Source organism: Dermochelys coriacea, chromosome 8 (genome assembly GCF_009764565.3).
Source record: "Dermochelys coriacea isolate rDerCor1 chromosome 8, rDerCor1.pri.v4, whole genome shotgun sequence".
Taxonomy (NCBI): Eukaryota; Metazoa; Chordata; order Testudines; family Dermochelyidae; genus Dermochelys; species Dermochelys coriacea.
Window position 1 is genome coordinate 33,993,652 of NC_050075.1, and position 12,975 is coordinate 34,006,626.

The 12,975-nt window shown below is 40.7% G+C and overlaps 1 protein-coding gene across 8 annotated transcripts in view; it reads right to left on the reverse strand.

The window, feature by feature from the left end:
• Positions 1-12,975, reverse strand: part of FBXW11 (F-box and WD repeat domain containing 11) — a 121,705-nt gene that overhangs the window by 16,709 nt on the left and 92,021 nt on the right. For all 8 annotated transcript variants that reach the window (XR_006283124.1, XR_006283123.1, XM_038412877.2 and 5 more), the window contains 3 exons: positions 2,936-3,073; positions 2,185-2,303; positions 897-1,146 (listed from right to left, as the gene is read on the reverse strand). Coding sequence is in view for 6 of the 8 variants with exons in the window: in XM_038412877.2 (XP_038268805.1) it covers positions 897-1,146; positions 2,185-2,303; positions 2,936-3,073 (507 nt within the window). In the remaining 2 variants the exon portion in view is untranslated. The remainder of the gene's footprint in view (positions 1-896; positions 1,147-2,184; positions 2,304-2,935; positions 3,074-12,975) is intronic.

The window sequence follows — 12,975 nt, forward strand, 5'->3', positions numbered from 1 at the left end:
GAATTTAAATGTTGGCTGGTTAGTAATCAGATCACAAAACAACAGGCTTCTAGACACAAAAGACTAGTCTGAATATCATTAACCTATTTTTTACCATTGACATGGCCAACAATCTACTGCTTATTGAAGACAAGGCCAGACACACTTGACTGGAGGCTGAGAGAAGAGTGTTTGGGGGTGGAAAGACTAGAATCAATGTTAAATGAATTGTTTAGAATCTTTGTGCATTTTTTTTAAGAAGTTGTAAAGGTTCTGTAAATGGGTCATTTTCCATAACAATACAGTACCTTTGGCAGGTGTCAGACATAACTTTGCCAGAAAAAGCTCTTGGCACAGTTTAAATCAGCTGTGGTTCTAGAGAGGGAAGGATGGAAACATCTTTGTTATATAGTAAGTTTGGGGAACTACGATGATCTGGCGGTCTTCAAACAGCATTTTAATCCCTCAAACATGGCAAAATTTGGTTTAGTTGCAGAGAAGGTATGGTGGGGAAAGGTGGCTGCCTATAAATTTCATGTCTAGAACAGAATTGCTAATTTACAGAAAACACAAATCATTTGGAAAAAAAAGCACAGAAAAGAACCATGTTTAATTTTCTAGCCAATTTCAAGACCTAATCGTGAGTAGAATTTAAGTTTTTTATAACTTTATAACAGAAGCCACAAAAAATGTTACAAATCAAGTTATTTGCATAAAGGCTTTAACATCTAACAGGAAGTGATAGATGAATGATGAAGAAATAGCCACAGAACTGCTCACGTACACATTTGGGAATTGGATTTTAAGCACACATTCAACAACTCTTTTTCTGAAGTGGAATTTTTAAAACTTTTGGGCACACATTTTGATTTGTAGTTTCCTGAGTAAACAGAGCAGGGCTCTTTCTTCTAACTTACTTTAATGGTCCTGTCACCTGATGCAGAGACAATATACTTGTCATCAAAGTCTACAACATTAACAGCAGCACGATGACCAACCAACACACGACGCAAGGTGATATCAGTAGGTGATGCCATATCCCAAACAGCAATGGACCTGTCCTTTGAACATGTCACCATTAAGCCATTACTGAAACGTAGATGAAGCACTGCCTCGTTGTGATGAATCAGTGTGTTCAGAACTTCGCCTGTGTTTACATCCCAAACTCTGGTGAGGGGGGAGAAAAATGAAATTTATCCTGAATTAACTGACATGACTACACACATTACAAACAGGAAATGTTCGCAATGAAGAGTGGTCTGCTAGTCTGAGGGACAGCCCTCCTCAACCATTTTATCTCTCTGGCTGCCCAAAGTTGCTAAGTCTCATGGCTTGCTTCCAGAAGTCATTTTAACAGACAAAGAGGCTTATGTATAAAGGACACAAATCAAGCAAAGGCTGACAGTGGATTACACAGAGGACTGGTAATGAGATACGAATCTTTCACCTATATGAAAGATGCCAGTTCAAGCCCAGGTCAGTAGCAACTGGAAGTTACTGCCATCCCATGGCTGTCCACTAGTTCATGTGAAACGAAGATGTGGTAATCTCCCCTCAATTCTTAGTGCAATGGCATCCACATCACAAGAGAGACCATAAATGGCTCTCTCAGAGATTAAGAACTGATTGGACATGGTGAATGAAGTCTCCTCCAGGCCAACGCAACACAGAACACTCCAAAGAAACCTGCAATGACTTTGACTGTGCTGTACCTGGGGCAAGCATTGCCGTTTCCAGGGCTGTCACTACAACCCCTTTATTAAGCATTAAGATCACATAAAACTTTAAACCTAAGAATACAAGAACGGCCAACGATCCAACATCAGTATGCTATCATCAGTGGTGGTCAGATGTTTCAGAGGAAGATGCAAGAAACCCTAAATTGGGCAATCATGGAATAACCCACCCAACATCAAAGTTTCTTCCTATCCCAGTCAGATGTTGGCTTATGCTATGAATCATGAGGGTTTACAGTCTTTCAAAACTTTTGAAATTCAAATCCTATAAGTATGCAACTCTAAAGCTTGGGGATGCTAGAAAACACTGCATACGGTCTTACGTTGTATCATGTGCCTAGCCTTTAAAGGCACAGTACTATATTTGTTTTGTGGAGTGGTCCTTACACTTTAGTACTTGCAGTGGATTATTTGTTTTGAGTGCCCCTACCCCAGACTTGAGTTCATTATGCTAATACTTGAAGCTCACCTCACTGTAGAGTCCGAAGATCCAGTTACAATGACTCTCTCGTCATACTGCAGGCAGAGAACGGACCCAGTGTGCCCTGTTAATATTTTCAAACATTCCAAGCTTGTTTTATCCCAAATCTGTCAAAAACAAAGATATGGGTCGAAATTTTGGCTTTCACTATTGTGAAGAGAGGACCAGTGGTGGCAAAGAGAATCAATGAGCAATCCAGCATGCACATTCTCCTGCAATTTCCAGGTGTGGGCCTTGACTTCTGTTTTTATGTTCTCCTGCCTTGCCAAGGAGACAAGCACATGCTGGACAGATCTATGAAACTGCCAACCATGAGACAGAAGTTTGTCATTCATAAGGAAACATTTTGTTTCATAGGGAAAGAGCAGAAATTAGCAATAATCCAAACCATTAACAAAATCATAGGATGCAGCCAAGCAACGAGGCACAAGCCATCTGTTTATAGTAAACCTGATTTCATAGAAGGTGTTGATTTTCAATCTGGTCAAAATTGCCATGCGTGGCAATCCACACCATTCATGAGACAAAACACAAGCAGGGATATGTTACCAGCTTCCCCTGCGAGAGCATGCAAAACATGCCATTCTCAGAAAGTGCTGCACAAACACTGTCCCACAAAAAGACAAGAGAGATGGGCCCCAAGGAAACAAGCAGCACATGACAGCCTCCTTTCCAAGTCTAAAGCCAAGACAGAGGCAGTGGCTCATCTCTCTAAATAAAGAGGAAGGAAATATATTACCTTAATGGAGTTATCCCTTAGGCCACTGATGATCTTTTCATCATCATACTGTAAACAGTAGACACCTTTGCTATTTTCAGAGCGACACTGAATTCTTTGCAAGTTGTGTCGTCCACATCGCCAGTTAGATTCTATAGTCTAGAAAGAGGAGGGAAACTATTTATACCAAGTGATGAATAAAGCTGTGTATGTTTGTTAAAACCATGACTTCTTGGACAAAACTATGACTGGGATTTTCACCTGGAGTAAAATTCCTCCATGAACCCTGACATATTTGGTTCTTTTGAGACAATGTACTTTCAATTTCCAATAGCAAATACGTAAAATAGGACTAATTAGAATTATGACTTTTGCTTTTTGTCACGACAAAGCTATAACTTTTCCTCATTGTTACACCCACCAATCTTGCACCAGGATCTCTAATGCTTGACTTAGATATCTTTCTATAATGGGAAAAATTCAGTTTGCTCATTTAATCAATCCCATCATCTGATATCGGTTACAAAGCCTCTGTTTTTATAATTTAGGGACATCACACTACACTCAGTCTCATTTGGGAGAGTGAACAACAATACAAATTTGTTTAAAGTCCAAAATGGAGGTCACATCTGTTTTGAAAACTTCAGCTAATGTGTCAAATAGCAACATATAGCAACTGATGCTGTTTTTCTTAGGAACCAACTTTGTGAAATGTTTTTGTTATATATCTCATTTTAAACCCTGATGAAAACCAAGGGAAAAAAAAATGAAAACATGAAATAGGGACTGTTATAAAAAATGAAAATTAACTATTGGGAAATTGCCTTTAAATTCTTTATCAGATGTTATCCACTATGTGTTCTTCCTAAAATTCGCTTTCAAATATGAAGTAATTCAGCCTCTCACTTTGATTTTGTGGTGTACATTTTGCTGGGGAAATAGAAAATTCAAATCTGGTATATTTTAACAAATAGGCCGTAACCAATTTAACATTAAAAGCAGATTTACATTCCATCTTTTAATCAACTTTATATTGGCAAGAGGACACATGCTGAGCCATTTCAAAGAAATCAGGAATCTTGGTTAGAAGATTTATAATAGTAATCATAAAAGAATCAGTGCAGTGGAACAAAAACAAAATCACAGAACATATGGAATCCCTAGATACATTGGGATATTTCTTATTCTCTGTTAACACAGAAAAACAGATAAATCATATGACAGATTACAATGTTTGAAAGAGAAAAAACACGTGAATGGGAATCGAGCGGTTGATGAATTGAAGATTTGTTCTGGAGATCTTACTTATCGATATCTTGATGCTATGCTCAATTTATAATCTCCGCTCCCCCCTCTAACCTATCAGGGCACTCCTAATAAAGCACCTCATCTCTGAATCAGAGTTCTGAACTACGTTTTGTCCCTCCTTCTGGTTTTCCCCCAGAAGCCTGCAAAACCATCCAAGAACAGAACACTAATTTTTCAAGGACAAATCAAGACAAATTTGATTTCCCAATTAAAAAAAAAAATGTTGCTGTCCAATGGTATCTCATAAGGCACTCTAGGGAGACCTATTTACATACCTATTTACCCCACCAACACTCTTCCTGAAGTGCCAGAAGGGTACAGTTGGTTTACACGAGATGAGATGGTGATAAGCAAAACAGCAAGCTATGCTTTCAAATCATCCACTTTTTTCCTTGTCCTTTGGTGAAATTTACAAGAAAATTAAGGCAGGAAGCCAGTTTTCATTTTCAGATCAGCAATACCTGTCAGCAAATGCTTCCAAGTTTTTCAAACTGTTGGTCAGCAACTTGTATGTTGAGCATTAAATAATTATGTTCTGCTTGTATGTATCGAGTTTTTAACGACCATGCCAGATTTAGCCCTGGGACTCTATTGTAGTGCGCCTGGCAGAGATCAGATTGTGCATTACAATATTTGTTTAGGTTTGTTTGGTTTGGGGTATTTTGCAGGGGAAGAGGTAGCCATTTAATTTTTGGTTTACAATATTTAGCTATGTTTATTTTAAAAGGTAGTATCACCTGCCCACTGCAGGGCAATATCATTTAATGTTCTGGGAAACAGAAGACAAGACATTCATTTTAAGTCAGTCACTGTTTCTATTTAGTTCAATGCTCAAAATTTCACCATTGGAAGCTACTTAATAAGGTTACCATATGTAAATGTTGGCTACAAATGAAGGAAACTGAAATATTATTTATACATTTGTCTGAGCACTATGAAGCAGTAAGTCACGTGCAGGTGTATATTTTAATTCTATGAGTCGATGTCATTTCATTTAGACATTATGTGGTGTGGCTACTGTGGGAAAATATTTCATGTTTTTGAGAACCTGTAAAATCCTCTTACACGGCATAAATTTTCAATATACTGGGAAAGTAGCCACGATACACAGAGAATATACAGCAGCATTATAATTGGCAATAGAGTGGAAACAGATGTGAGTATAGAGAAATAACATTTTAGATGACAAATACAGCTGAGTGGGTGGGCAACTTGGAACACCCTCTACAAAGGAGCATGTTAAATACAGTACTTGCAACCATATAAAAGCTTCTTGCTATATAAAATTTCAGTTACTCAAAGGTGAAGCTGACAAATATTTCACCTGCAACCTCCTTAAGCAGATATTTTAAAATAAATTCTGTGTATGCAAAGTCGGTAGGTATTTGTATGGAAGGCGTTATTACATTTTATGCACTACAGCAAACATTACGGAATTAATGCTACAGAAATCCAAGATTTCTTCACATACAAATTACAAAACCTCTGCCTCTTGTTACCTGTAATTTTTATATGCATCCCCTCAATAAAGCTTCAAATTATAAATAAAACCTCCTCTAAACTCAGTTCCCAGAACTACAAGCCAGACAAACTTAAATGCAGGGAAATACCAGTTTCCTACAGCATATACACACCCACAGTTTCACACACTTCTATAACCAAAGTCAAAAACAGGAGAATCAGTAGCTGAAAGGTTTCAGAGTAGCAGCCGTGTTAGTCTGTATTCGCAAAAAGAAAAGGAGTACCCGTGGCACCTTAGAGACTAACAAATTTATTAGAGCTGAATTATTTATCAGTAGCTGAAAGTAGCTATCAAACACACTGTACCCTCACAGGATAATAAACTAGAGGAAAATATCATCCAACCAGAGCAGATAATTTAAATCAAGGTAATTTGGAATCATTCATTTTAATCATGAAAAAGAATAAATCAAAAAGTTGATTTGGTTTTGTTTCCTAGAAAAGTTATCTCCAAAAGTTACCCAGAAAGGAAGATGGAAATATCTGGGATATGCTAGGAAAGAAGCCAGAACATCTCCCGATGGCATGTGTATGACTGGTCATCTAGAAGAACATGAAAAAAGGGATGTCTGAAAGAATCCATCTGTCGAACAGTACAGAGAGAGAGAAAACTAATAGGTTTTAACAGAGGATATGCGAAGAGCGGCCCAGGATAGACAGGGATGATAGAGCCTTGTTAGTTCTTTAAGCAACGCCTGACTGTAGGGAAAGCCTTCAGATTCAGAAGCGTTCTTTTTCCTGGTTAAGCATGACAATATTTATATTATCCATGGGATGTGTTAAAAATATAGATTATCCACCAGCTAGGTTACTGTTCGTTTGTTTGATAACACACATATTTGACTTCATTATATTTTGACCTGCATATGTCTTATAGTAAAAAGTGCACTTGGTTCACCCTCAGAGGCAGAAGTGAATTTGTATCCCCTGCAGCACAGGTAGGAGTCAGCCACTGGTAAAGGGCATGGGCAGTACCATTTCCACGCTTCCCTGGGGAAACCGTTTTAAGTTCCTTCAGTTTACTTGCTAAAACATTAGTAACAGTTGTAGGGATTTTCCTCCTAAAATATTACAACCTTTTCTAGCAATGGCAGCTGAAAACCTGTCATCCCATCCCTACTCTGAGGCAGGACCAAGTATCCCTAAAACCACCCGACAGGTGTTTGTCAGGTGTTCTTAAAAACCTCCAATGACAGGTTTCCAAAATTTCCCTTGGAAGTCTATTCCAACACTTAACTATCCTTACAGTTAGAAAGTTTTTCCTAATATCTAACCTAATTCTCCTTTGCTGCAAATTAACCATTAATTCTTGTCCTACCTTCAGTGGACATGCAGAACAACTGATCACTGTCTCTTTGTAACAGCCCCAACATATTTGAAGACCTAACAGATCCCCTGGACCCCATAACTTCTTTTTTGAAGACTGAACATGCCCAGTTGTTTTTATTAAACCCATCCTCACAGCTCAGGTTTTTGAAACCTTTGATCCTATTTGTAGCTCTTCTCTGGACTCTCTCCAATTTGTCCACATCTTTCCTAAAGTGTCACACCCAGGCCTGGACACAGTTCTCCAGCTAAGGCTTCACCAGTGCCAAGCAGACTGGGACAATTACCTGTCTTAGATACAACACTCTTGGTAAACCACCCCAGAATTAGCTTCTTTTTTTTTTTGGCAACTGCATGTTGGCTCATATTCAATTTATAATTCACTATAACTCCTTTTCAGCAGTATTATTGACTAGCTAGTTATTCCACATTTTGCATTTGATTTTCCTTCACTTTCCACTTGTCTTTATTGATTTTCATCTTGTTGATTTCAGACCAATTCTCCAATTTGTCACAATCCTTTTGAATTCTAATCCTGTCCTCCAAAGTGCTTGTGACCCCTCCTCCCACCATGGCATCACCTGCAAATTTTATAAGCATACTCTCCACTCCATTAGCCAAGTCATTAATGCAAATATTGACCAGTACTCAACCCAGGAGAGATCCCTGCAAGACACCACTACATACATCCTTCCAGTTTGACAGCAAACCATTGATCATTACTCTGACTATAGTCTTTCAACAAGTTATGCATCCTATCTTACAATAATTTCATCTAGACCACATTTTCCAAGTTTGCTTATCAGAACGTCAAGTGGGACTGTGTAAAAGCCTTACAAAAAAGGTACATCAAATTTACAGCTCCCACGCCCCCCACGAGGCCAGTAACCCTCTCAAAGATGGAAATTAGATTTATTTGGCATGATTTGTATCTTGATAAATCCATGCTGGCATTTGCATATTATCCTATTATCTTCTAGGTGCTTACAAACTGACTAAATTTGTTCCAGTATCTTTCCAGGTATTGAAGTTAGACTGAGTGCTCCATAATTCCCTGGGTCCTCTCTGTTCCCCAAGCCTTAGCGCCATAAGAACCTCGTGGCTGCTGGGAATCTTTCCACTACTCTACCACAGCCTCAATTTTTTGGACCTTATTTCTGTGAGTAGGTCTGGTGTCTCCCTCTCCTGTAGCATTTTCTGTGTAACTGCAGAGTTAAATTTATATGATTCTTGCTGCATCACTGCCCCCAGGATTCTGAAGAGGAAAAGAGAAAATGAGCAGAGTTGTCACTTTCACTCAGCTACTGCTTAGGAAAGGTAGAAGCAGCAGCTATGTCACTGGAGCTGTATGCCTGCAGCCAGAACCATCCCTGGGGTATGGCAAATCAGGGTGGCTGCCCCAGGCCCCATGCTCTGGGGGGTCCGCGTGCTTTGTGAAGAGGTGGACAGGTGAGGAGCCTCCCTACCAACCTCCCCTCCCCCCAGCGCCTCCTGCCCACCGGCGGGCGCCGCAGATCAGCACCTCTCTCTCCCTCCCTCCCTGCACCTACCATCGATCAGCTGTTTCACCACATCGTAAGATGCTGGGGGAGGGGAGAGGAGTGAGGGCGCAGCATGCTCGGGGGAAGGGGCAGAACTGGAGGGAGGAAGAGGCTGAGTGGGAGTCGGGCAGGGCCGGGAAGAGGGGGGCCTTGGGGGAAGGGGTACAGTAAGGGTGGGGCCTAGGCAGAGCCGGGGAGCACCCCTTGCCAGCTAAAAACTTGGCGCCTATGTCCCAGGCCCCACACCTTCCTAGGGATGGCCCTGCCTGCAGCCTCATTAAATGCATGCATCAGGTCACATTCATGAAGTTCTCTTCACAAGCACAAGAGAATTTGTTTAACTTTTAAATATAAGCTTATATTCTGTAGAAATTGATGGCTAAGGGTCTACTCACCAAGAAAGTTCCCACTTTGGAACATGGGTAAACCATTAAGTGAAAATACAAGTGAGACTGTCAAGGAGGAAAGGGAAGGATTAGCTTAGAAAAATGACTGCAACCAATTTGTCCTTTTGAGTAATGAAAAGCTGTTTTATCGTAATAGCCTCCTTCAGTAAAATAAATTGAATACATCTCCACTGGTATAAAAGGTTCAATAGGTAAACCTGGAGAACATAAGATTAAATTAAAAATAAAAAACAGTATGAAATCAGCTAGGTAGGCTGATGACTTTTAGAAGAGCTAGAAACAACTAGCTTAATAAAAAACTTCATTAAGTTACTTAGTAATGTTCCCTAAAACGAATTTCTATTATTCCGTGCTTATGCCCTTATCTAGATGTATCATACATCTAGGTTCAGAATAAGTTTTTTTTAAAGTTTTAATAAGGACATAAAAAGGTCACCTTTGCTGAAAATGTACAAGAAAACATTCACTATGAGTGAATCAAAGGCTTCCTGTCTTGCTTTAATAACCATCTTGGACAGGATAATCAAGATATGCTTTCAAGAACCGTCTGCAGTAAAGCAAGGCTAGCAATTAGGGAGATAATGCTGAAAGCCAAGCTAGATCCGAGTATGACATGTGCCTGGTTTAATTTTGGGTAAATCATGCTTACATTACATATTCAAAGATCAGAAGAGGACAAAACATGGCAAAAGGTAAGAGAGTCTAAAAAATTCACTAAATCAACTCACTAGAACAGTGGAAAAGCTTTACCTTGTGAGTATCAGGACCAAAGTCATTAAATTCTGCAGAATTTAAGACCTAAATATTAAAGCTGTTATCTGAAGGCTTGAAAAAATTACTACAAAACTACAAGATAGAGGGTTACAGCCTGCTAGCCAGAGAGAGATAGTAATATGGGGGACTGCAGAACACCAGCAATGTATTGGTGAGTAGACCTACCCCCAGCCTCTGGAAAGGAGAAGAGTACTAGAAATATCAAAGATGTATACACCTGCACTGAGGTTGAGAAAGAAGTGGGAGGCAGACCTGTTGAAAGTCTCTGGATACAAGGGGTAAAAAAGGGTGATGTCATGGTAGGCGTCTAATATAGACCACCTAACCAGGAAGAAGAAAGGTATGAGGCTTTTTTTTTTTTTTAAACAACTAACAAAACCATTCAAAACACACAACTTGGTGGTTATGGGCCCTGCTATATTATTTTCCCAACAGATATCTGGGTAGTTGAAGTCCCCCCTCACAATCATTCTGGAAAGGCATATTGAGTGGGCTCCCGCAGAGATCTATCCAGGGTCTGGTTCTCTACAATATCTTCATAAATGATTTAGATAATTGCATAGAGAGTACTTATAAAGTCTGCAGATAGATACCAAGCTGGGAGGGGTTGCAAGCACTTTGGAGGGTAGGATTAAAATTAAAAATGATCAGACAAACTGGAGAAATGGTCTGAAATAAACAGAACAAAATTCAATACAGACAAATGCTAAGTACTACACTTAGGAAGGAATAATCAACTGCACAAACACAAAATGGGAAAAAGAAAAGGAGTACTTGTGGCACCTTAGAGACTAACAAATTTTAGTTTTCTTTTTGCGAATACAGACTAACATGGCTGCTACTCTGAAACCTGACAAAATGGGAAATAACTGCCCATAACTGTAGAAAGGATCTGGAGGTTCTAGTGGATCACAAACTAAAGATGAGTCAACAATGTAATACTGTTGCCAAAAAACAAACAAACAAACAAACAAACAAAAACACAACACACCACAGTGAACATCATTCTGGGGCATATTAGCAGCAGTGTTGTAAGCAAGACAGAAGAAGTAATTCTTCCACTCTACTTTGCACTAATAAGGCCTCCACTGCAGTACTGTGTCCAGTTCTTGTCACCACACTTCTGGAAAGATGTGGACAAACTGGAGAAAGTTCAGAGGAGAGTAACAAAAATGATTAAAGGTCGAGAGAACATGACTTATGAGGAAAAACAGAAAAAACTGAATGTAGTCTCAAAAAGATAGCAGTCTTCAAGTATGTTAAAGACTGTTATAAAGAAGAGAGTGATAAATTGTTCTCCTTAACCACTGAGGACAAGACAAGAAATAATGCACTTTAATTGCAGTAAGGAAGATTTAGGTAAGACATTAGGAAAAACTTCCTAACTGTAAAGGTAATTAAGCTCCAGAATAAATTACCTTGTGAGGCTGTGGAACCTCTGTCATGGGAGGTTTAAGAACAAGTTAGTCAAACACCTGTCAGGGATGGTTAGATCGGGGGTGGGCAAACAACGGCCCGCGGGACCATCCTGCCCAGCTCCTGAGCTCCTGGCAGGGGAGGCTCATTCCTGCCCCTCCCCCACTGCCCACCCTCCCCTGCAGCAATGCCGCAGTGCGGCTTGTGCCCGTCCACCTCCCAGGATTTCAAATAAGCCTGTCCTGCTGCTCTGAGCAGCATGGTAAAGATAAGGGTACAGCTAAGGGGGAAGGAGGCCCCGGTGGGCAGTCAGGGGACAGTTGAATGGGGCGGAGGGGGCCGGGGGGGGCAAGTCAGGGACAGGGAGAAGAGGGGGCTGGATAGGCATGGGAGTCCCAGGGGACCTGTCAGGGGGTGGGGGTGTGGATAGGGTCAGGGCAGTCAGGGTTGGATAGGGTGTGGGGTCCCGGGGAGGAATGGTTAGGGATGGGGGGTCCCAGGAGGGGGCTGTCAGGGGACAAGGAGCGGAGGGGGGGTTGGATGGGTTGGGGATTCTGAGGGGCGCAGTCAAGGGGTGGGAAGTGGAAGTGAGAGGCGGCGGAGGCCAGGCTGTTTGGGGAGGTACAGCCTTCCCCACCCGGCCCTCCATACCGTTTCGCAACCCCGATGTGGCTCTCAAGCCAAAAAGTTGGCCCATCCCTGGTCTAGATAATACTTAGTCGTGCCTCAGTGCAGGGTACTGGACTAGTAACCTACTGAGGTCCCTTCCAGTCCTACATTTCTACGAATCTACCTTTTGTTGATCTGTTGTTTACATCACTGAACAGATAGCAGAGGCAATGCAGATTTCACTTTGCTTGGCTATCAGTTTAAAAACTTTTAAATAATTTAAATTACATCCAAATAAAGATAGCTGCTCAAATGATGCAATACTGTCCCTGGTAACGACTGCAAACTGAAAAGACCACAAATTACCTTTTTGAAGAAGCAGATATCAAGGTAAGTATTTCCCAGCAAGGATTCTAGAAACCTTGTATTTAAGAACTCAAATATATGGAAATTAAATCAACATGCCACCTTCCAGACATAAGAAGTCATGCTGTCTTGACAGCAGGGAGAGAAGATCGATAGCTGATTTATTTATTTATTGGTAATGTGATATCTGAGCAACATACTATATATACTCGTTCATTAGCCCGTTCATTTATAAGCCGACCCCCCAAGATGGATAGGTAAAAATAGTAAAAACTTTATGACCCTTTCATAAGCCAACCCTATATTTCAGTGGTTGGTAAACTTTGGCTCCCGGCCCATCAAGGTAAGCCGCTGGTGGGTTGGGACGTTTTGTTTACCTGGAACGTTCGCAGGCACGGAGCCCCTCAGCTCCCAGTGGCTGCAGTTTGCCATTCCCAGCCAATGGGAGCTGCAGGAAGTGGCACCACTTCCCGTAGCTCCCACTGGCTGGGAACAGTGAACCGTGACCACAGGGAACTGAGGGGCTCCATGCCTGCAGACACTCCAGGTAAACAAAAAGACAATGTATTAGATATTCAATTCAATAATTTCATAGAGTTTTAAATCATCAAATTTTGGTGTAGACCTGTTTATAAGCTGACCCCCGCTCTTTGATGCATCACTTTTTTACCAAAAATATTCGGCTTATGAACGAGTAAATATGGTAATTTAATCCCTTCCAGCTCTCCAGGGGAGATTTTTTTTAAAAAAACCCCAACACCTGACAACCCAAGGACAAGGAAAATGGGGAGGG